At 34.4% G+C, this 24,515-nt stretch overlaps 1 protein-coding gene across 1 annotated transcript in view; it reads left to right on the top strand.

Moving 5' to 3' along the window:
- Positions 1-22,848, top strand: part of KCNK1 (potassium two pore domain channel subfamily K member 1) — a 70,823-nt gene extending 47,975 nt beyond the window's left edge. The window contains exons 2-3 of the mRNA XM_051993592.1: positions 15,216-15,611; positions 19,241-22,848. Coding sequence (XP_051849552.1) covers positions 15,216-15,611; positions 19,241-19,500 — 656 coding nt within the window. The 3' untranslated portion in view covers positions 19,501-22,848. The remainder of the gene's footprint in view (positions 1-15,215; positions 15,612-19,240) is intronic.
- Positions 22,849-24,515: the final 1,667 nt, after the last annotated feature.

Below are 24,515 nucleotides of genomic sequence, written 5' to 3'. Positions count from 1 at the left end.
GGCAAGTTTGTGTGAGGCTCAGCAACTTTAAATTTGTCTTTTTTATTGGCTTTTGGGTGTCTTGCAGCAAATCTAATAAGTCACCTGCAACCAGGGCAGAGTCGTCTAAGGAGACTCATAGAAGGTTCCCACAGACATAGCCATGGTCTGGCTTCCCACCCAGCTCCTTGTCCCAGCTTTCTGTGCTGTGGTCTGGGGTTGACAGACTGTCCCACTGCCCAATTGAAATAGACCTGTTTTGAAGTTCTTCCAAGGTATCTTCTTCTAGAATTGTGTTGTACTACAAATATTTGTGGGTTCTATTGCTTAAAAACCAATTTAGGGACTTAATCTTCTGTTGGTTTGAGATAAAGTTCAGAGGAGGTCACAGAAAGTCTTGTCTGCTTACCATCCCCTGGATTTCTATTAAGATTGAAAAAGTAAATATTTAACAGTGTGCTTTTTTACTCTGTCTATGAACCAAGCACTATGGGTCAAGCAGTTTTCTATTTTATTAGAAGAAAATTGATTCTTTTGGATTTTTGGCTTTTTACAGAAATGCACTTTTAAAAAATATTTATAATAATATTAATATTACTATTTAAAATTTTTTCTGTAAGTTTAATTGTAATATGAATATTTATTACCCCAATTTTATGTTTTTATACTAAATGTTTATCATTTTTGTAAAGTAGAGAAATGTCCACATGTCAAATGTTTATCTAAGTCAAAGTTTATATTTATGCATGTTGATATGTTTTAGGTTAATGCTAATCTTTGACATTGTTGTTACACCTCTTTTCCCCTCTTCTGGTAATATCTGGCTAATTTCTGTTTCTCTTATTTCCCAGTAAACATTTATATTATCTGTCAGCTCTAATAAGTTTTTAATTCATAGCATTCCACTGAGCTAAAGCCCTTAGGGAAGCTTTCAAAATTATAGTTTTATAAACAACAACAAATGAAGTTTCAGATGACTGATTCATAGCATTGTCTCAAGAGTTCCCAGATTAATAAGAGAGCAAGACAAGTAGTATTGGAAAATGTAACTTTTTAGGCCTCTTATTACCTTCCTTTTCCTGTAATTTTTTTTCTTAGCTTAAAAAATAAACAAATTATTGCCTTTTTCCTCCCTTAAATAACATGGCACATATCTCAAGCAAAATTTAAAATTGAATCTCTAGCTGAGAATGTGATTGGCTATAAGAAGCACCCATCTGTGTGCATCTGGATTGATGAGGCTGAAGAGGATGAAGGTTTTGCAACCAGTGAGTTTAGGTTTCTGATAAAAAATAAAGCCACATTTCTCGGGTGAGCTGTTTTTGGATGTTTCTTCTTACTCTGTCTCTGGCAATAATGATATTTATGGGAATTGTGACATGATTACCAGATTTCAAGAGGAAATATTAATATTTTTACAATCATATGAGTACTTAAAATTGAAAAATAACAATAAAAATACTTAGCTTTTGTCATTTTGTGTTGAACAAGGGTGTTGACCTTTTCCTGGACTTTTGAGCCCTTTTAACAGCTTTCAGGAATAAAAGGGGAGATCTTCAGTAGATTTCATATTTGGACAAACCATTTTTTGGTCCAATTTAAAAGTCCTGTCAACCTTATTCTCCCTTTAGACAATAGATAGAAAATTTAACTTTGGAAAAGATGCCCATCACAAGCTGCCTCATGCTGTATTCAGATTTAATTAAGTTGTAGTCTAATGTTGTTTTCCTATAAATTGTCCCTTCATTTTGTTGGTGGCCTAAAGCACTTGGCATCAGTATTTCTTTCTGGGGTGCCAGGTTGGCTTTCATTGGTCTGGGAAGAAGAGAGAAAATGAAAGAAGCAGGTAGCATCTGTCTATTGTGTGCCCCTAGGGCAGGCGGGCACCAGAAGGTAAAGTACTTGGGAAATTAAATGTCATACTCTCTTATGATATAGTGTGTTTAGGAAATGTGAAAGTAGGAACCCTTGATAGATGTGAAACATAGTGGAGTGAAGAGGGTAAGGACTTGACTGACTTGGAGATTAGGCATTTAGGTTCTAATTCCAATTCTGTTACTACCTATATAACTTTGGACAAGTCAATAAAACTCTAATTGGTCTATTTTCTCATCTGTGGAATGAAGAAGTTGCAGCAGGTTGCATGGTCTCTTGCAGAGCCAATTTTATTATCCTGTGAAAATTTTATGTCAGCCTATAAGTCAGCCAAGAAACTAAATTAGATTTCATTTTAATAAACATGTAAACTTATATTTGTATAATACATATGTATTAGGTACATTTGTGTACCATACACATGGGTACACAGGTTTATATATTAGACAGCCACATGTATGTGTATGTGTAGACAATTGAGTAGTACATTGCATGTATGGATAGCATATGTTTGTACATATATACACATATTTAAGTATATGCATGTATAGGTGTACACATTGAATATAGTCATGCAAATACATATATACTGCTAACACATATATATTTATATATACACACATATGTATATATGTGTACATGCTGCATTGAGAGAGAGAAGGGGAAAAAAAAAGAAAGCGAAAAGAAGAGAAGGGAAGGGAAGCAGGGTGGTCAGCAGTCTTTCAAGAACTAGATTATCAGAAAGATTGCAGTTCAAAATTCAAGTCCCATCCTGATACTGGCTCTGAGACACTGGACTACTCACTTAACTCTCATTGTCCCAAACATCTCGGATCATAAATTTCAGAACAGCTACCTCTATGTTTGTAGAGGGAATTCCTTACTAGGATCTCACTATACTGATAAAATCCTGTCTGGTCAAAAAAACCCAAAACTTCTATGAATACTAAAGAAAGTAGCAGGAAAATAACATGGCTCAGTGGAATTTTTTGTTTTCTTTCTTTTCTTTCTTTTTTCTTCCTTCCTTCTCTCCCTCTCTTTCTCTCCCTTCTCTTCTTCCTTTCCTAGATAATCTGGATTCTAGTCCTGACTCTTCAGATTATTCTAAGTATTGTCTTTGGCAAATCACTTCACTTTGGATTTATAATGTTTCAGCTGGGAGCTGTGAAAAGTAGACTAGATAATATTATTCTATGTTCATGTTGTTTTCCTTGTACTTTCTCATTATTTTGATATGTGATCCCATTTTTACGGATATAACCTTCAAAGGGAGATATATCCATGTCCCTGTCCTAAATTAAATCCTCCAAAGGACATCAACCAAATGCTAGGTTCAAGGTTATTTATTATCATCATGATCTCTTTAAGGTGTCTCTAGTGATGGACTAGCAGTAGGGACTGTCTTTCCAATCATATGTCACATTGTAAGATCATTAAATAATTGATATTTTTCGTTTACTTGCTTTCTCTTATTTGGATAGTTAGGCCAAATTATGGAGTGACTATGGATCTCAATCTAGAACTTAAAGTTTTTAGGTTGCATTATTGTCAGCGGATAGGAGAATCTTTGCCAGTAACAAATACCTTTTGAAGATATCCAACAGACTACAAGACAAGAAGTCTATCAGTAGAGACATCATTAGGTATCTATTTTTAAATGTTGAAAGGCATCCTGAATCATATATACATACATACATACATATATATATATATATGTATAATATAGGAAGCTGCTTCTTCAAGGGGTGCTATTAAGGTGGTGTTTTGCTGTACTGAATCAAGTTATTTATAATGAAATGAACAGTAAGCATGGTAGAATCCTGTATTTCTAGTATCTTTTGGTCAATTTTATGAGGGTTAAAGTGTTATAGTCGTGTAAAGTCTGTCTATTCCTTTCTCATGTACTGAACACTAATATCCTCGACATATGTACTAAAATCTTTATTCTTATATTTTAGTGAGATAAAGGCTATAGCTTTGGTTTCAACTTTAGAGAATTCCCAACTAAGGAAACTCCTTCTAATAATGCAAACCAACTACTTCCTTGCAATCTTTAGTCTTCATATGTTGTCTAGAGCATTGAAGACTGAAATTACTTGCTTAGGGCCATTTAGCTAGTGTATATCAGAGGGAAGACCTGGATTCAGGTCTTCCTTTGTCCTTTAGATTGTGTTGCTTCTCGGATTGCACAGATGAGAAAGCAAGCATAGAAGTGAGTAGTTATTAATATTATCCTGTTCACCTTTTTAAGAAGTTGTAATACTATACTTACAATTTACACAGCATTTCACATGTTATCTCATTCCATCCTCACAAAAACCCAATGAGACAAATACTATTAATATCCCCAATTTGTAGATGAGAAAACTGAAGGTTAAAGAAGCTAAGTAACTAGTCTAGGTCACATAGCTAGTCAGTTAATAAGAGTTTGAAACAGAATTTAAACTCAAGGTTTCCTGCCTCCAAATTCAACAATATATCCACTGTGCTGTTATCCAGAGCATTCACATATTTGTTTGTTGTTTTTAAAATTCATTCTACTATGCTGCTTCCTTAATCAGAGCTATAGGAAAGAAGGTTTTGCTTTGGTCCTAAATAAACCAAACAGAGGAAATTATAAAACTTAGTCTTCTAATAAAGCAACAAAAGGTGATACAAATTTTATAATATTTTATACAATAGGGAAAGCTGTGTACTGGGGGGAAAAAGCAGGAAACATGGTGAAATGGTAGTGATTAAGTAAAAATAAAAGCCAATTTAAAAAGTCTAATGTCAATTATCAGTAAAATTCAGAACCTGCTGGATAGGTACTGTATGAATTAAGTCTTAGGGAGGGTTCTTGCTGACCAATCAAATTGATGATTACAACATTTATAGAAGCTGTTGTGTGGTTTTATAGTTTCTATAATAAGTACTATTTTTATCTTCTACATCCCCTGATGTCTCATCGTGACTGTGGAGGTGACCCTGGATTCTTGATGGTAATGCCATCATTGTACTAACCTCCAGCCTAGGGATATGTTAAGGTTTCTAGTTGGGCCTGATGACAAATGGTCTGTTACTGCGACTCAATCTGTAAAGTTCTTTCCAACTCATTATTGGATTAGCTTCAGGGATTTTTGGTTTGTTTGTTTGCAATTCTCAAAGGCTACCTTCTAAATTATGGAGGGATTATCATTTACATTCCTGAGAGTGTAACCACAAAGATGGGTCTGTTCTGGGGGTTACTGAATGAAGTCATGGGGACTGGAAGTAAGAAAAAAAAACAGCAACCTGGATTTGGGGGAAGTACTGGTCCTTTCAGATTTGTACCAAACACTGACTTTTCCACATAATCATCAGCAGCTGTAGGAAGAACTAATATAGTTTTCAAAGACTTGTGGGCTTTCATTTTCAGTTTTTAGATGATTGTGAAATTATTAATCTCATTACATGTCTTAATTACTTGTTCTACTGAACTGAAATTTTCATCTTTTCATCATCTTGGGAATGAAAGATATGTTTATTGTTCATCTGATTCATTTCTCTTTGATTCAATGGATAGAGTATTGGGTTTAGAATAAGGATGACATCTTTAAGAGTTCAAATTCAGTCTCAGACACTTACTAGCTATGTGACCTTCTGAAAGACTCTTCACCTTGTTTGCCTCAGTTCTTCCTCTATAAAATGAGCTGAAAAAGAAAATGGCAAACTACTTCAATACCCCTGCCAAGAAAACCCCAAATGAGGTCACAAAGAGTCAGACACAACTGAAAAAGGATTGAACAATAAAAGATTTTGACTACCCCTGATTATTAGGGACTTAAAGAAACATAGAATCAGTATTAATCATTTTTTTTTACTTAAACTTCATTTACTTTGAAAACTTGTATCATGTTAATGTCAAAAAAGAGCATTAAAATAAAACTTATTGAAGGTCCCCAATGTGTATATGTGTAAGGGGATAAGGAAAGAGGCTGGCAACATGAGTAATATTCTACTATTCCAGCAATTAACACTTTAGATGTTCTACAAAGTCCTATTCCTCCCTGAGTTCTAAAATGCAACATTTTAGTCATGCCAGTGATTGCCCTAGAAACCTCACTTCCCACAGTTATTTTTATCCTATTTACATTTTCTATTGAGATGATGGCTTCCCACTAGTAATTTTTCAACACCTCTATTCTTGTTTTATTAACCATCACTTGATCTTCATACAATCCCCTCACTGATGCAATAGTTTCTTTAAAAATCCCATATGAAACAATTACTTGTTGGGCCTTAATCCTAGTTTCTTTCTTAAGGCTTGATAACATTTTTGTTCAGATGACTCATATCCTTCTTGCCCATTTTGGGGATATGTTCATTCTCATTCATTTCAGTCCTATACTATGTCAAATGGAGATCTTAGTGTAGTCCGAATATAGCAAAGAGATTGATCATTTTTTTAGTGTCCTTCTGCTTGTTTTTCCATCAAAATGAGCAGTACCAATGTGGTCACCAGGCACCGGGGGACTGAGACTCATTTTAATTCATCTCATTGTCTTTGTATAGGTATTCAGAGAGAACTATTACCTCTGGATGTGAAGCCTTTTTAGGACACCTTTAGTGTCCACTTCTCACTGAACTCTCATCTTTGGTCACAAGAAGCTAAAGCATACACAGTGGCTGTACCCCAGTAAAACTTTTTTAGCAGGTGGGAAAAACCAGTTTGAGCGTAATTAACAGGCCTCTAACTCATCAGTGAGATAGAAAGATGTGTAACCCAAGCATGTGAAGACTTCCATTTTTGGAATTAGTGGATATGAACAGTTTGTTCTAATGGCCATGAAGGCTGCTGAAGCAAGTGCTGTGGAACATTTAGAGATTGGTCAAGTATTGAAGACACTATCATACACTGCATCCTGGACCATCACAAGTTGTCTTGGCTTTTGTCTTGCTACTCAGTTTTAATGCCTTAAGAAGAAAAAATGAGATAGATGACTTGGAGCAACTCTACCTCACTTAATCCAATTCATTTGAAAATCAAGATATCACCCACAATGTCATTGGTCCTCTTAGAAAAGAAAGGATGATTAATAATATCCTCCATTTTTTTGATCATTACAGCATCTTCAGAAGACATTTCTTAATCTTGACCCAATATACCAGGATTTTTTAGTCCAAGTCCCAGCCTTCTATTTTTTGTATATTGTAAGTTTTTTTTCCTCTTCAGATGCCCTTCAGTGTCATTCCCCTTTACAATTAAGGCTCAGTGACACTTATATTCATATGTTTGAAATTATCTGCCCATAAATTGGGATTAATAATTTTACCTTATTGAAGGTAATTAATACATCAAAATGTAAGTTTTTTTTTTCCTTTTTTAAGAAGCGGAATTCTTGGAGATTGCTTCATTGTGAATAAGTATAAAATAAAATTCTGTTTGTCTTCTGGACATCAGCAAAAACCAGAAAAGAAATTTTACTCATTAGAGGGGGTAGAAATGGATCTGAGATATTATTAAATGAATAGAATAGTGAAATGCAAAGGGAAAAACCTTTTTTGAATCATATTTTCTCCTTAGGAGTAAATTTGCTCAATCCTGCTCTCCTCAAACCATTCTTAGATTTTTGAGCTTTCTCCCAGGCATAAACATGTCTCCTTTGACTGACAGAATTTGCCAAAAATACTTTCTCAGTGAGACAGGAATGTCAGGAGTGAGAAATTGAATTTAAGGTATAGGTCTAGGAATTTATACACCTTAAATAAACCTGAAGATTGTGGAGCCCCATTATATCAGACAGAAAGTATGTATTAATTGGCAGTTTGTGTTTAAAATGGTATCATTCATTGATTACTAGAAAGGATTCCATTTTTTCCTGTAAGACAAAGTGATCCCAAATATGAGGTCTATGCCATTTTCATACAAACTCTTTGCCTGGTTGTTAGCTAATCACTGTCACCCCTGATTTTGAGGTAAAGAGGTGGAATTAGAACATTTTAATTAAACTTTGGATTGTGATTTTCCAGTGTGGCTTACAGATAAGGAAACTAACGGAACAGTCAGTTTTTTTTTCCATGTTAGTAAAACCATGATGAAATTCTGTTTAATACAGAATAACAAAAAAAACAAAAAAAACAAAAAAAAAAAAAACAAAGGAAAAAAAGAAAAAAGAGAAACCTAGTGTTGTACTATATATATATTGAAAATCATATAGGAAAGTAGGGAACCCTAATGAAGTGAGAACGCCTTACAATCTAGTCTCTCTGACCCTTATACAGAATTAGCATAAAATTTAACAATCAGGTGGCACTCTGCCAAGAAAACACTCATGGGGTCTCTGAAATGTCATGACTGAAAAGACTGAACAACAAAAGCACTTGCTACTTATAAGTCACTGTGGGAGATGTTAGAGATGGAAAAGCAAAAACAAAATAAATTCAACCACCAAGGAACTTACATTCTAATATGATAATATGACATGTACTTGCATAATTAAATATGAGATAATATGGGGAAAAAGAGAACATTAACAACTGGGAAAAGCACTAAATCTGAGCCTAGTTCACAGCTCTAATTGTTCAGGGTTCTTTGTTACTTTTATTCTGTACAATTCTGATGTGATCCAACTGGGGCGAATTTAATTTTAGTCTATATATGAGGTTCCTGTTGCCCAGCTCCTAAACTGCTTAGCTACTTCATAAGAGATAAGGACCATATGCCTCTTATCTATTTACTCATAACTTCTTAAATCCTCTGAGCTAAACCTGGGTCAATATAAAGAAATTCTGCTTTTTCCTATCTAGTATTTGTTAGAATATATGTCTTGTACTGTGTCCAAAAATAGATTAATTACCAGAAATACTGGAAGAACAGCATTTTCATATGGTCTCACTGATTATATAGACCTATAATGTTGACTCCCAAGGATAATTTAGGAAGGTTCTGATGTAGTTGTGCTTAGTTCAGTAGAATAGGAAGCCATATAGATCCTTTCTAGATCCTGACTTTCATTTCTTAATTCTGGTTAAATTAAATTTTATTGAATGAGATGAGTCTCCTCACATCTGTCCAAAGATCTCCTACTACTAGAACTGCTTTCTCCCTGTAATTACCTACCATTTATATCATCTGTATTTTATGAATGCCTAATTGTTTATAGTCTCCCCCATTAGAATGAGGGCTCTTGGTGGGCAGGACCTTTCTCTTTTATCCTCAGAACTTAGTACAGACACTGTCACAAAGCAAGTAATATATGTATGTTAATTGATTCAATAGTAATCAACTGACTTTTTAAATTAACCCTATTGCAGAACTTATTTGACAGTGAAAAGAAATCATTTTATGGAATTTTTTATGTGCCTTTCTGCTTCTTTATATCCTAAATATAGAACATTAGAACAAGTTAGCTCTTGTCTAGAGTGTTGTTTTCTGTTTGTCTTTCCCACATTTTAGAAGGGGAGCTGATAAATTAGAGGGAGTGAGTGTCCCTTGGATGGTGGAAAAACTGATGTACATGCGGCATGAGGAGTAATTGAAGGATGTTTAGACAAGGGAAAAGCAGTGGTTTTTGTTGTTGTTGCTTGCTTGTTTGTTTGTTTGTTGGGAACTGATATGGGAGGAGGAGAGGGAAGAACTTAGAAGATACTTGTCTTCAGAATAACAGAATTTGAGACTTAGAATAGACTTCAATGGCAGCCTAGCTCTGACAGAAGTTCTTCCTATCTCATATTCAGTAAGTTATCTGGCCTCTTTTGGAAAGCCTTCAATAAAGAGGAAACCACTACCTCTTAGGGCAAACATTCTTGAACAGTTCTAATTATTAGGACATTGTTTCTGAGATAAAGCCTAAATTTGCTTTGTAGAAATTCCTATTATGGGCCAGCTACACTGCCCCTGATATCAGGAGGACCCGAGTTCAAATTTGATCTCAGACACTTAAATATTTCCTAGCTGTGCAAACCTGGACAAGTCACCTAATCCCAATTAGCTTGCCACCCCCCCACCCCACCCCCTCCCCCCCCCCAAAAAAAGAAAGAAATTCCTGTCTATTCTTCCTGATTCTGACCTCTGGGCATAAATAAAAGAAATCTCATCCTTCCCAGATGACAGGACTCTAAATACTTGATGACTGCTCTCAACTTCCATACACCCCTATTTAGCCATTCTCCTGTGAGTCTTTTCTTCTCTAGGCTAAGATCCCTAGGTGGAAGAAGATTAGTTTTGTTTTGCTTGGGCCCAGAATTAGGATCCAGCTGTCCAATGAGTACCAGTAAGTGCTGAGGGATACTAAGAAGGGCAAAAATATGATCCCCATTCTTAAAGAATTTACATTCTAATGTAGGAGTCATGAAAATAACCAAGAACATACAGAATTTGTAAAAGATAAATGCAAGATAATCTTAAAGGGAAGAGAGAGAGTAGAGGAGGATCAGGGAATTCCCACCAGAAAAAGAAATGGCTCAAGTTGTAAAGAGAAAGATTGTAGAGAGAAACTGAATATGAAGAGAAATATCTTACTTAGAACTGTCCAAAATCAGAATGCCAAAAGTAGCTATGTACCTCATCACTAAAGGTTTGCCTACAAAAACTAAATGACTAAATTTTTCAGAATGTTTCAAAGGGGATGAGTTTTTGTTCATATATGAGTTAGATTACATCAGGAATTCTTAACTTGGTATTCATGGATTTCAGGAAGTTCAGAGGGACAGGTGAAATTAAATGAAATAAAAAAATATTTGTTTTCCCTAATCTTTAAAATTTTAGCATTTCCATCAATTATGGATGCCATAAATAAAACTTTATTCTGAGAATGATACATAGACTTTATTAGACTACAAAAGAGGGATTTGTGACAAAAAATTTTTTTTAAGTATACCTATATAAGATGATCTTTGAGATACCTTTCAACTGAGGATCTAGTGTAGTCATGGGATGGGTTAAATGGATATATTTTTAATAATTTCCCAGAGAATATTTTTAAAAATAGCCCACTTGTTAAACCAAAAATTATGTGAACATTGTGATCAAAAGATAAAGGTCACCAATAACATTTTATTGTGTTATTTAAAAATCTTCATGCTTGGTAATCATTTTCAACAGGATTATAAATTTTAAAAAAGAAAGACAAGAACTCCGCAGCATGATTTATCAAGAGGTTCAATTGATTGAACTTGGATAAATTATTCATTACTTCATTAAAATTCAAGCAAGCCTGAAGGTTTCCATCTGATGGCATTAAGTTGTCTACTATGGAGAAATTGCTGTAGATTCATTGCATAGGATGATTCTTCCAGTATGCTCTACTTTAAATTTGCAGCAAATTCAAATGAGATGTAAATTTTGCATTTTGTTTTTCATTAACTAAAATTGTTTATATAGATCTCAGGAGAAGGAAAAGGCTCTCACTAAGGTTTGCAGACTTGTTTTCTTTTTTAAACTGTTGATGGAAAACACTGTTAGTATACATGATGAAGGTACATTTTTGTTGTTGCTCAGTTATTTTTCACTTCTGCCTGACTTCTTGTGACACCATCTAGGGTTTTCTTGCAAAGATACTGGAGTAGTTTGCCATTTCCTTTTCTAGCTAATTTTATAGATGAGGAAATTGAGGCAAACAGTTAAGTGACTTGCCCAGAGTCACACTAGCGAATGCCTGAGGCCAAATTTGAACTCAGGAAGGTCTAATAACTAGAGCAACATTCTTTCCACTCACTGATAAATCCTTCCATACTTAGTAAAGTTGGTTCCTGGACTTTAGTAAGTCTACTCTGTCATACCAACCTTGTTAACCCTGATTCCAGGTCCACATAAAACTGCCCTGGGTGATAGCACATAGAACTTAAGTGCTTTCATCTATTCATTCATTTTAAAACTTTAACTAAATGCATTATTGCTAAGGAAAAAATTCTAGTTGTATAGTTTTGTAAGAAACAGAAATGTGTACTGTACAATATTTATTGAAATTTGATTTTTAAACTTATTTTAATATTAACAAATATTAATGTAATAACTTTTGGTTAAAATAATCTTAATTTGTGATTTGGGATAACAAAATAAGCTCATAGAATGGAGGCAGCATGGAATAGTAGAAAGTGCCCTGGAGTAGGATTTAAAAGGTCCAGATTCAAATCCCCGAACAATCACTTAATAGCTTTGTCCCTTCATTTACATCCCCTGATCCTGATTTCCTTCAGTGCATATTGAGGAAAAATTATATTTGTACCCTTTACCGGAAAACACAAGAAAATAAATAGCTAGGGTCAGTTAAACAATAAGCATTTATTAAATACTTATTAGGTAGTAGGCAATATGCTAAGTTCCAGGAATATTAAAAAAAAAAAAAAGGCAAAAACAGTCCCTGCCTTTAAACAGCTTGTATTCTTTTGGAAAGATAACATGTAAATAAAATGTATACAGATCAGGTGGTAGGTAATGTGAAAGAGATGAAATATGAAAACTGGGCTAGATAGGGGCTGGCTAGATAGAGTGAGCTATCGGAGATATTTTTCAATTAGATTGGCACAGTCTCCAGGATTGGAATTCTGGAATGGAGAGGATTAAATGTCCCAGGAGAGTACAGTGGTAAGAGTGTGTATATATAGTGTTTCATTTTAGACTCACAATTCTGGAAGGTAGGTGTTATTAATTATCTCTTTTTTTCCAGTTGAGGAAATTGAGGCAGACAGAGGTTGAGGGCTTTGTTTAGTGTTACATGTTTACTATCTAAAATAGGATTTGAATTCAAGATGAAGATACTTACAGTCCTCAACTAACGTTCTTTTTTTATGTCTCCTAATGCTGTAAATGTTCTTTAAAAATGTTCTTAAAAAAAAGTATTTTCAGAGTAATATTATCCTAGTCAGGACTAACAAGCTTGCTGTGACAGATTGGACTATATTATCCAGGAACCAACTTCACTAAGTTTGGAAGGACTTATCAGTAGAAAGAAAACATGCAAAGAGAGTTTTCAACATTCATTCTTGCAAAAGCCTTGTTTAAAATTTTTCTCCTTCTCACTCTACCTCTTCTTCCCCTAAATAGCAAGTAATCCAATCCAGGCTAAACATGTGCAGTTCTTCTAAACATATTTTCATATTCATTATGTTGCATAAGGAAAATTGAATCAAAAGAGAAAAAAATACCAAAAAAAAAAAAAAAAACCTAAAAAACAAGCAAATACCAAAAAAAGGTCAATGTACTATGTTGTGAAACTCATTCAGCTCTTATAGTCTTGTCTCTAGATGCAGATGGCTTTCTCCATCACAAGTTTATTGGAATTGCCCTGAATCACCTCGTTGAAAAGAGCCAGTCTTTCTCAGCTGATCATCACATAATCTTTTGTTACTGCATATACTATTCTCTTGATTCTACTCACTTCACTTAACATTAGTTTATGTCTCTCCAGGTCTTTCTGAAATCATCCTGCTAATCGTATCTTATAGAACAATAACATTACATTACATTCATATGCCATAACTTATTCAGCCATTCTCCAACTGATGGCCATCTACTCAGTTTCTAGTTCCTTGCCGTGACAAAAAGTAATGGTACAAACATATTTGCACATATAGATTCTTTCTCTTTTTTATGATCTCTTTGGGATATAGACCCAGTAGAGACACTGCTGGATCAAAGGGTATGCAGAGTTTGATAGCCCTTTGGGGTTAGTTCCAAATTGTTCTCCAAAATAGTTGGATCAATTCACAACTCCACCAACAATGTATCAGTGGCCTGTTTTTCCCACATCTCCTTTAACATAATTATCTTTTCTTGTCATTTTAGACAATCTGAGAGGTGTGAAGTGGTACTTCAGAGTTGTCTTAATTTGCATTTCTCTAATCAAAAGTGATTTACAGCATTTTTCATATAACTTAGAAATGGCTTTAATTTCATCTGAAAATTGTCTATTCATATCCTTTGACCATTTATCAATGGAGGAATGACTTGTATTCTTATTGAGTCAGTTCTCTACGTATTTTAGAAATGAGGCTTTTATCAAAAAACTTGGATGTAAAAAATTCCTCCCCCCAGCTTTCTGCTTTTTCTAATCTTGGCTGCATTGTTTGCATTGTATAAAACCTTTTAATTTAATATAATCAAAATTATCCATTTTACATTTTGTAATGTTCTCTAGTTCTTCTTTGGCCATAAATTCCTTCCTTCTCCATAGATTTGAAAGATAGACTTTCCCTTGTTCTTCTTTTTGACCTGATCTTGTTTTAGGGTGTTAGATGTTAGTCATTGCCTAGTTTCTGCCATTCGATTTTCCAATTTTCACAGCAATTTTTGTAAAATAATGAGTTCTTATCCCAGATGCTGGAGTCTTTAGATTTAATCAAACATTAGATTACTATAGTCATTGTCTGTTATGTTTTGTGAACTTAATCTATTCTGGTGATCTACTACTCTATTAGGTAATTTTTTTTGGAGGGAGTGGTAAGGTGGAGTTGGAGAAACATAGTCATCTGAAATAGTGGAGGGAATAGCACTCAAACAAATGAAGTCATAGACCAATTGAAGTGTGAGGGTTGTTCTTTAACTCAAAGAGTTCTCTTTGAGAAAGTATATGTAAAGTAATTTGTGTCTTAGGAACAGTATGTCAATGAGCTGTTAAGTATTGTCTACTTTCATTTACTATATAATTCAGTTGGACTATTGAATACATGGTTTGACTTTGGGGAACTGTGGATATCACTTGGAATTAGGCAACATGGTATAGTGGCAAATAATTGTTGGCCTTGATAATAGGAGAGAACCAGATTGGACTTTTGCCTCCAACATTTATTAGCTGTCTTTTGGAGAATCATTTAATCATTTTATGTCTTAGTATATCTTTACTGGTATGCAAAATGAGAATAACATTTTTATACAATTCATAGGATTTTATAAGGCTTAGATGAGGCAATGAATAAAATACCTAAGTCATTATGTAAAAGCTATTTTATGTGTGGAGCAGATATAAAGGTCAATTCTAGTGAAGGAAACCTGTGCTGGTTTTCCAGATTTCTATGATCTTTCCTTTTGATAGCAATTCTCTCTGTCAGAACAGACAGCCCAGATAGTCCTTCCTAGGGTGGATTTTATTGACCTATCAGGAAAGCTGTTAGAGAACTGGATAGTAATAAATGAGCATATTTGTTGGAGAACCTTCGTCTCAAATTGCCTTTGATTTCAAAAACAAATAACCTTAAAGAAATGGAAGTGTTTTATAGGTCTACATAGGAAGCAGGGAGCTTTACAAGAGCCTAGGAAACTTTTCCTAAATTTTGTTTTTGCAGGTTCAGGTCCCCAGTACCATGATGTTTTCTCTCTATATAGTGTGATCTTATCGATGTCCTCAATATGTCTTATGTTCTTTCTTGTTCTTCTTATCTTAGTTTCATTTTTATTCACCCAGGTTATGGACACACGGTACCTTTATCAGATGGAGGTAAGGCCTTCTGCATCATCTATTCGGTCATTGGCATTCCTTTCACCCTCCTGTTCCTGACAGCAGTGGTCCAGCGTATCACCGTCCATGTTACCCGGAGGCCTGTGCTTTATTTCCACATCCGTTGGGGATTCTCTAAGCAGGTGGTTGCCATAATTCATGCTGTCCTGCTTGGGTTTGTGACTGTATCCTGCTTCTTCTTCATCCCGGCAGCAGTGTTTTCCATCTTGGAAGATGATTGGAACTTTTTGGAATCCTTTTATTTTTGCTTCATTTCCTTGAGTACCATTGGCCTGGGAGATTATGTTCCTGGAGAAGGCTATAATCAGAAATTCAGGGAACTGTACAAGATAGGCATCACATGTAAGTATCTTGAACATTTATAAAAGCCTTCAGAGGGTGTAGAACCCAAAATGTTTCTTGAATCCTGATCTAATTCCATTTCTTTTCCTCTCCTTTCCCTTGTACCCCAAGCTCCAGCCCATCTGTTGATGGTTGACTACGTTTCAAAGATTTGATCATTTTCAGAGTTGACCAGTTCTTTCTTTTCTATTCATTTTCACTATTATTCTACTTTTCCATCATCTCTGACAAATTCATTAAGCCAAAATATATTGTCATACTTACTGAAAGCTAAGGCTCCCTTTATAATTAGAACAATCCTGAAAATATTTATATTTTGTATTAGTTATTCATTAATGGAGCACTGAGAGGTCAATAAGTGCTGAATCAATATGTGTTAGAGACAAGATCATAGATCTGAACCTGGAAAGAAATGCATCTAGTCCAGATGGGAAACTGAGTTACAGAGAAAATAGGTAACTCGCCCAAAGTCACATGAGCAATAAGTAACAGAATCAGGAGTTCAGTTCAAATTTTCCTGAATCCAGAGTCTGTCCTCTGTCCCACCTGATATACCCATACTGTTGGAAAAGAATTCTAGATATTAAGAAAAATTCAGTTATACCATTATCAAATATGATGCCCTTCCATTATATCTAAAGACTAGAACAAAAGCTGAACAGCTCATTGAAATGTCATGTTTTGCCAAGTAATCTCAAATTCATAACATGTACTAGAGTCTATCTATGCTGGTAACATGCTTCAATATATTCAGGATACCTTCACCCACAGGTATATCTGATTTATCCAGAGAATAGCTCTTTATGAACAAGAGAAAGGGTAAGTATCATTGTGCTTGCTTTGCTAGTATTGAAACTCCTAAAGACTGAAAAGCTATTTAGAAAGTCTCCAGCAAAGTATTGCCTCTAGGGAAATGAAATTTCAAAGACCAGAAATTTATAATTTAAAACAGCTTCACTCAGAGTCAAGAGTGTCCTTCCTCCTTTTCTCTCTCCCTCCTTCCCCCCACCCCCCTCTCTCTCTCTCTTTATTTCTCTCTCTCTCTCTCTCTCTCTCTCTCTCTCTCTCTCTCTCTCTCTCTCTCAGTTGGGAGGTTTTTCTCCTAAAGGTTAAATTCCATCCAGATTTCCCCATGTATCTATTAAATGCTGGAATGGAAAATGAGGCAGCTAAGGGACAATGGATAGATCTCCAGGCCTGGAATCAGGAAAACTCATCCTGAGTTCAAATGTGGCCTCAGATGTTTATTAATTGTGTGACCTTGAGCAAGACCCTTAACTGTAGAATTGGAATAATAATAGCACTTACCTTGCAAGGTTGTTGGGAAGATTCAAATAAAATATTTGTAAAGTGCATGGTATTTGACACAGTAAATGTTCTATAATTGTTAACTAGATATTATTATTGTGTTTAAATCTGGGGTTACATTTTAACACTCAGTAGAAGTATTGTGCTTTAAAATCATTCCCATGAAATAAGTGTGTGCTGGGTGGTTTGAGTAGAAGGTAGAGACAGGAGCATATTTTTATTGTCTTTGGAATAAGAGTTTATTTGCCTGTGAAGGGTAAAGAAGAAAGGAAAAAATAAAGGGGAGAGAGACACAGCTGGCATTCAACTGCGCTGTAGCTGGGTGTAGATGTGTCTTAAGTAGAACTTGCCATAGATACATTCTAGCTACTTGCTCTGGGATTACATGTGCGTATCACTGTTGTTTCGTAGAGCAGTCCCCACGTAGCTCCTGCAGTTTGTGAACAAAATTTAGAATTAAGATTTGGTGGAGACAGCCAAACTAGGTTACCAGAAGAGCAAGTTATGAAATTATCTGTCTATAAAAATCTTCAATGAAAAAAATTACATTAATGAAAAAATAAAGGCAAATGTAACATTCCTGTTTTCATAGTATACTTATCTTTGTTCCAAGGGTACCACAAAGACTAGTTCACCTATCTAAGGTCCTGTCTGAAAATAATTTTCAAGTCTTAGAATTTTAGAAAGAAGTTCGATTTAGTTGTCCTTCATTCTCAAAGAGGACCAAAATAACATCACTCACAAGGTTATCAGAAAAGTGATACAAGGACATTCTCAAGATCTCTCAAGAATTTTAGAACTGATTTTATGATATGGGAGACACTGGCACAGTACCACCCATCAGAGAAGGTGCTGTGTTCTATGAACAAAACAAAATTGAATTAGCTCAGAAGAAATGCAAGATGCACAAAGTTGGAGAATCCATCCCAAATGTTCATAAAAGGAAATAGTTATAGGGAAAGGGGAGTGAGTGGGATTTTTATTTCCTTCTGATTCTTCTAACTTACATAATGATTTTGCCGTTATTAAAAATGAATTTTTATTTTAACTTTTGAAGATTATGTCCTTCCCTCACCTCCCCAGCCCTCCTCCCTTTTTTGGAACATTGCTGTGCTCATTTAGAGCTTTCCTTTGCCCTGTAGTTTAAGTAGAATGAGCAGGGTTAATCGTTCTATTGCCAAATTGAACAGTGATGTGCCAAAAGTATTACCATGAAATCATGAAAAAATTAAGCTTGCTGGTAGATTATGTAGAAATATAAATAGCTACAGAAAGACCTACTTTGTTTCTAGCATAACTCTTGTTGAAATTTTCCATTGACTTCAACTATAATTTTTATTATGAATCCTCTGTCCATAGGGAAAATATGGATCAAGGATTCAGTACCCTATAAGAACATTGTCTTAGAACAACTACATGAAAGATTAAGAACTTCAATGTGCTTTTTCAAAAGTTTTTTGAAATGCTTCTCTTTGTAAGTTAGAAATGAAGAACCTCAACATTGTCTTATATGAATAATTTTTATATCAACAATATCATATATTTATTAAGTAGTTATATATAGTTTTATATAGATACATACTATATATAGACACACATTTTATTATAAATATAGATAGATAAATGTGTGTATGTCTAATTATATATACATTTTGCTAAGTCTTGGAAGACCAAAGAAAAAGGAAAAGTAGCCCTTCCTCTCAGTGTTTACATTCTATTAAATATCATATAATCCAATAAATATTGAAATGATATATTTCTTTGGCAATAGCAATCAGATAAGCTGGTAGTAGTCAAAATCAGAAGTTGTGACTTTAGCACACCATTTTTATCTTTTCAAAATAGTATTTCTTTGAACTTTGGATCTTGGAGTTTTAAAGAAAATTTTAATTTTTATTGATATCTTTTATTATTCTATTCATTTATGAAAATATCTCTCTCCCATATCCCTACCCAGAGAATTATCCCTGTAACAGAAAATAATAGTAAAAAAAAAAAATCTCAGCAAAACTAACCCATTAACTGGTCTTCACCATGTAGTATTTCACATACAGACTACCCCACCTCTGCAAAAAGAATAATAAGCATGTTTTCTCATCTCTCAAGCTTAGTCATTAAGATTTCACACCATTCAGTTTTGTTAAAATTTTGTAATGAAACTTCTTTTATAATAATGAAAATAATGCCCAGCTGTTTACCTCTTCAAGCCTTCAATATGACTTTTGGTCTTCAATATGACTTGGGTGTTTTGAGGAATGAGGCAGAAGTATGATTTAAAACCACAGCAGATAGCCCTAAAAGATGCTCTCTTTTTCTTCTAGGTTACCTATTATTGGGCCTCATTGCCATGCTAGTAGTACTGGAAACCTTCTGTGAACTCCACGAGCTCAAAAAGTTTAGAAAAATGTTCTATGTGAAGAAGGATAAGGACGAAGATCAGGTCCACATCATGGAACATGACCAGCTCTCCTTCTCTTCCATCACAGATCAAGCTGCAGGCCTGAAAGAAGATCAGAAACAGAACGAGCCTTTTGTGACAGCTCAGGCATCCACTTATACTGATGGCTCAGCAAACAATTAAAAGTAGGGTCCCTTCCTCCCATCATCTTAGCACACTAATGTTCCTACAATCAGAAATAGAAAAAAAGCCTTTGTTCATTTTTATGGAAATGTAAAAGCCAAGATGATGATGCCATTTAAGCAGATATCCATTATTCCAGGTATTAAAAACAAACAAAAAAACAAGCTTGGGTTCAGTTGGAAAATGTAGTATCTGAGGAGAGGGAATCTCCACCAGTAATATGTTTTGTGACAAATAAGACTGGGCTTTATATATAGATGAAAAAAGTCCAAAACAATGACACTGTGGAGAGGTTGATAATACTTATCAAGAAACAGGTTTTGTACTTTTAATTGAGAAATTTTGGGTTTGTCTTTGAATCATTTAGCAGCTGCATAGCAAAACTTTATATTTAAGAGAGAGCTTGGATTGCTAATGTGTTTTATAATTACATTCCCGTGTACTGTTTGCATGAGCCCATTCAAAGTGATTATTTTTGTAGAACCTAAGTTAAGACCTACTATTTATAATGAATGTTTAACTAAAACATGTGTACATAGAAAGTATAAATATGTTTATATCCTGTGTATATATAAGTATATATGTGTGTGTATATATGGTAGGTCCCTAAATTCAGTGAACTTCCTACACCTGAATTGTAGATAGATTTTGACTTCTTCCTTTATATAAGAAATAACTCAGAATTGCTACATTTGATAAGTGAATGAAATTGAATTATGTTTAGGACTGACTACGGAGAGTATTGAGCTGCAAGAAATAATTTTGTCTTGCAGTAGTATTTTGTGAAATGTCTGAATCATTTGTAAAAGTTTCTTTATTTGTGACCAAGGAATGAAGGGTGTCATTTGTTACAAAAGTTGATTGCTAAAGATAGTTTTGTAAGGTTTTTTGTGATTTGTAATCATTTAATTTTTTAAAAGCACAGAACTTTCAACCAAAAAAATATAAAACAAAGGTTTGGTTAAACTAATTCAGTTAATTGTCTAAAATTCATAAGATAGAAAAAAACAGAAGTGTATGGCCGGTGGCTACGCTTAGTATCTTTTATGTCAGGGAAAACTTTAACAGAATCTCTATGGGCTCTCTTCACTCCTGTGTAGAAACTATAAAATTAGCAAATGATGCCCTAAGAGGAAAAATATAAAAATTTCAAGTAGGAAAAATAAACAGTATCATGTGTGCTAACTAATGCTCAGTGACAGGGTAAGCAATTCTTATCTTTTTTGTATGTTATGCCATTTAGGGATGCTGAAATTAGAATGGTTGTGGACTTGACTGTTAGAAAAAAAAGAGCACTTTTAGGTGACTCATTTCAAGCCAATTTGTTACAATTTGGCCTCTTTATGAAAGGGCTAACCTATATTTAAAACACACATAATATATACACACACATAATTACATTATGTGCCACAACAAGCTAACCCATTTCTCATTTGATTGATCACTTTCAAGACAGTCTCTGAAAATGGGGTCTTCTAGTTCCCATTGTACTTTTATTTTATAGAAAATCAAAGTTTTTATCAAATAGAAATAGAATCCATTCCAAGGTGTTCTGTTGAGTCTGTGATAGAATTCCAGTGGCCAATTTCTATCCTGGTGAAATAGTTTCATCAGCAGAATTTTTTGTTCAAGGCTTAAATCCAAAGACTTTTGTCAGATCTCCTTGAAACTGAATCCCATTACCCCACAGACTTATTATATTTCTTGGTGTTCCATTACATATTCACCTTGCCGTTGTAGAGGAGAAACGACCCCATGCAAGGGGAAATTATTGGCTTAGTGACAAATTGAGAGAGTAGAGAAACATATTTTGGATATAAAAGGGATGAAATAGTTGACAATCCATCGTTGATTGGCACAAAATGAAGGCTAGTGCTGATGAAGAATATAAATCAAAGTAATGATAAGTGACACTTGGGTGGTGTGCTGACATTTTATTAGATGTAGCAAATGGCTTTTGTTAGCCACAGCTGTCTGGCTTTAGTGAGAGAAAGGAGTTTATAAATATGATGAAAGAGGAGGAGGAGTAGAAGGAGGAGAAGAGCTTGCAAAGGTTACTATGTATCAGAATGGCATTAATAGAGTACTTCATGTTCCATATATTCTTGACACATTATTAATTCTTTCAAAATTATGGTGTAATTTCTTTACATGTATGGGAAGTGAGGGGAAAAGGAAGAAAGTTATTACTTTTTTCAAATGGGAATTTAAGGGAAGAGTTTTTTCTGCAATCATTCACTGCATCAGGCATCAATAGCATTCTTATTGCCTTTATATAAGTGGTGGAATGAGGTGGGATGTTGGAAAAATGTAGCCAGGAATGGAACTGGGTGATAGGCTTTGATGGGGTCCTGAGGGATGAAACCTTGGAACTGTTCCTACTTTCTGACATTTGATGCCCTCTTATAAGGGAAACAAAAGTAAAAAAAATGTTTCATAGTCTGTGGGGTAGTATAGATTCTGAAGAAGGGCATTCTAGATAGTGTGCTCAGGACAAAAGATGGCTGTTTTGTTACAAGATGTTTTTGAATTGGGGCATTTCTACTAAAACAGAATATCAGAGATTGCTGTCCTTAGGAAAAGAAAGGAGAACTATGAAAAAAAATTGGTTTGGGAAGTTGACTAGTATGGTATAACTAATGTCCTCTGCTGAGGAGAAAGGACAAAGTCTTATGGGAAGTATTCTGGGAATGAAAGAAAATGTCCTTTTGAATGTAGATCTGAAGAGTTCTGAATAAGAGGTTGTCCTAGAATGTTTTAAGGCAAATTCTCTGAGGAGAGGGTAGTCAGAAGAAGGATCAAGTAGTTGTCTTGAGGGTAATATGACTCAGTGGAAGGTTATATTCTTTATTATAAAATAGACATGGTCATCTTTCCACATGCCACCCTCATGTGCCTTTATGAAAATGAATAAAATCACACCACATATATTATGGACCTTCAGATCCTGAGGTGAAGGGAAAACCAGCAAATGTAAATTTCCAATTTTTTTTTACCCCCTTTGGTCATCCAGATCACCCAAAACACTTATATAAATAGGAATTAACATTAAAGAGCCAGCAGTAGTTCACTGTTTATAATTCAGAATTCTGTGAACATTATTTCCTGCTTGTGTGGTATGTTCATTTGGTGTTGTGATCCACTCTTTTCTGTAGAGCATCCAGGCTAAGAAAATATTTGGTCAATGTTGATGTCAACTTTAGATAAAAAAAGTGAAATAATCATTTTGCACGTCACATCAGGAACTGTTTCTGTTCAACCTATCATCCCTCTGTGAATTTAGTTTAAAAAAATTTTTTTGATTACATTTTAAAAACTGAGATAATAAAAGCATTGCCATTGACCTTAGAGGCCTACTGTATAATGATTGGATCTAAACTACTATGTAATATTTTTTTTTTCTTGCAGAGATTTGTTCATTTTTCCCTAAGGATTTTTATTTTATCAAAATGGACACACATACATATGTCTCTATCATTTGAAGAGGAACGCATGAAATCTGTGTGCTTGAAAGAAAAAACAATGTTATTTTGGTGTTCTTTACTTATCAATGACTTGTATCATGACACTTTTCTTTTAATCTGGTAACCTCAGCTTTCAGAAACTCAGCCAGGAACCCGGAAGGAAGCAAATAAACCAAAACTCTGAACAGCCAAAATAAATACTGCAAAGCCCATGCATGAACTTTTATGTTCTTTAGTCAGGTGAAGATCTTTGGTCACTCAATTAATGCCTATTTGCTGTTATCCTAAGCAAGCCTCTAATGATTTTGGTTATCTGATTCATGTAACTGAAGCAGATTAGAAGAAAGGAGTACAAGAAACAAGAAGTGACGAGGGAGAGCAAGAAAAACCACAGAAAAACTTTTTAAAATAAGACACAAAAACATAGAAATCCACAGTATTAAGTCTAGAGTCATATAGTGTATGGCTAAACAGCTCTTCACTTTCCAACTCTTAAAGGCATCCATCACTAATTTAGAGTAAAATAATCATTAATGTTCATAGTGATGATCCTTAGTCATCAAGGAAAGTTTAAATTCTGCTTAATAAAGGAAATATGTATTACATTTTAAAGAATGGTTTTAATGCAAAATTCTTAAAATTGAGAGGGAGTTTGGCTATAAAAGGGACAAATTATCTGGCAAATCCAGTTATATGGAACAGTTAGTTCCCAAGTGATACAAGTTAAGTTGTTGCAGTCTTAACATGCTGTCCTTTGTCTTTAAAAATGACACTATGCTTAATAACATTTTAATAAGTAAACTGGAATGAATTACATGTAATTGAATGTATTAGATGATCTCTTGAGGTCACATCTATCTCAGTGATCTTATAAAACATACACAACATGGGTAATGTTTTCTCACAGTATCAATGTAAATCTTAAAATTTATTGTGTATTAAAAACATAGCAAACCCCTCAGGCACCAGACATTTTGACCTTAACCATAAAGTTTTCATTGTCCAAGACATCAGCATATTTTGCCCAGAATTTTTATATTGTTTCATTACTCACCTTTTCTTAAATAGATGATGTCAAAACATGTTTGGCTTAGTACTTAAATATGCTTGGGATACCCTTATTGATGTGCCTACTTGCATTATAAAATCTGACATCTATCCCCTTTGCTATTGTTTTTAACCAGGTACATTATGTGATGCATTATAATTTAGAACAGGTACATTGTGTGATGCATCACAATTTAGAACACTGTGACCTTAAAACTGGAACCATGCCTATTATTATTATTACAAATTCAGCAGTGACCATGGTCGACTTTAAAGGTCACTGCAGTTGCCTTTGAGTGCATTGCGTAAATCCTTCTTGGTCCTTCTAAACCAGGATAAATCCTATTAGTAAGGAAAATAACAGCCCATAGTGGGCTTTTAGAATGGTATGCTTAATTTAATTCTGCCATGCAATAGATTTATGCATCTCTTCCCTCAAGAATTTGGGAAGCTGAGGAAATTACTCAGGCTGTTTAAAATATCCTTTACCATGTTTCTATGACT

The sequence above is a fragment of the Antechinus flavipes genome, chromosome 4 (genome assembly GCF_016432865.1).
Source record: "Antechinus flavipes isolate AdamAnt ecotype Samford, QLD, Australia chromosome 4, AdamAnt_v2, whole genome shotgun sequence".
NCBI classification, from domain to species: domain Eukaryota; kingdom Metazoa; phylum Chordata; class Mammalia; order Dasyuromorphia; family Dasyuridae; genus Antechinus; species Antechinus flavipes.
This window is presented reverse-complemented; position numbering and strand designations above follow the sequence as displayed.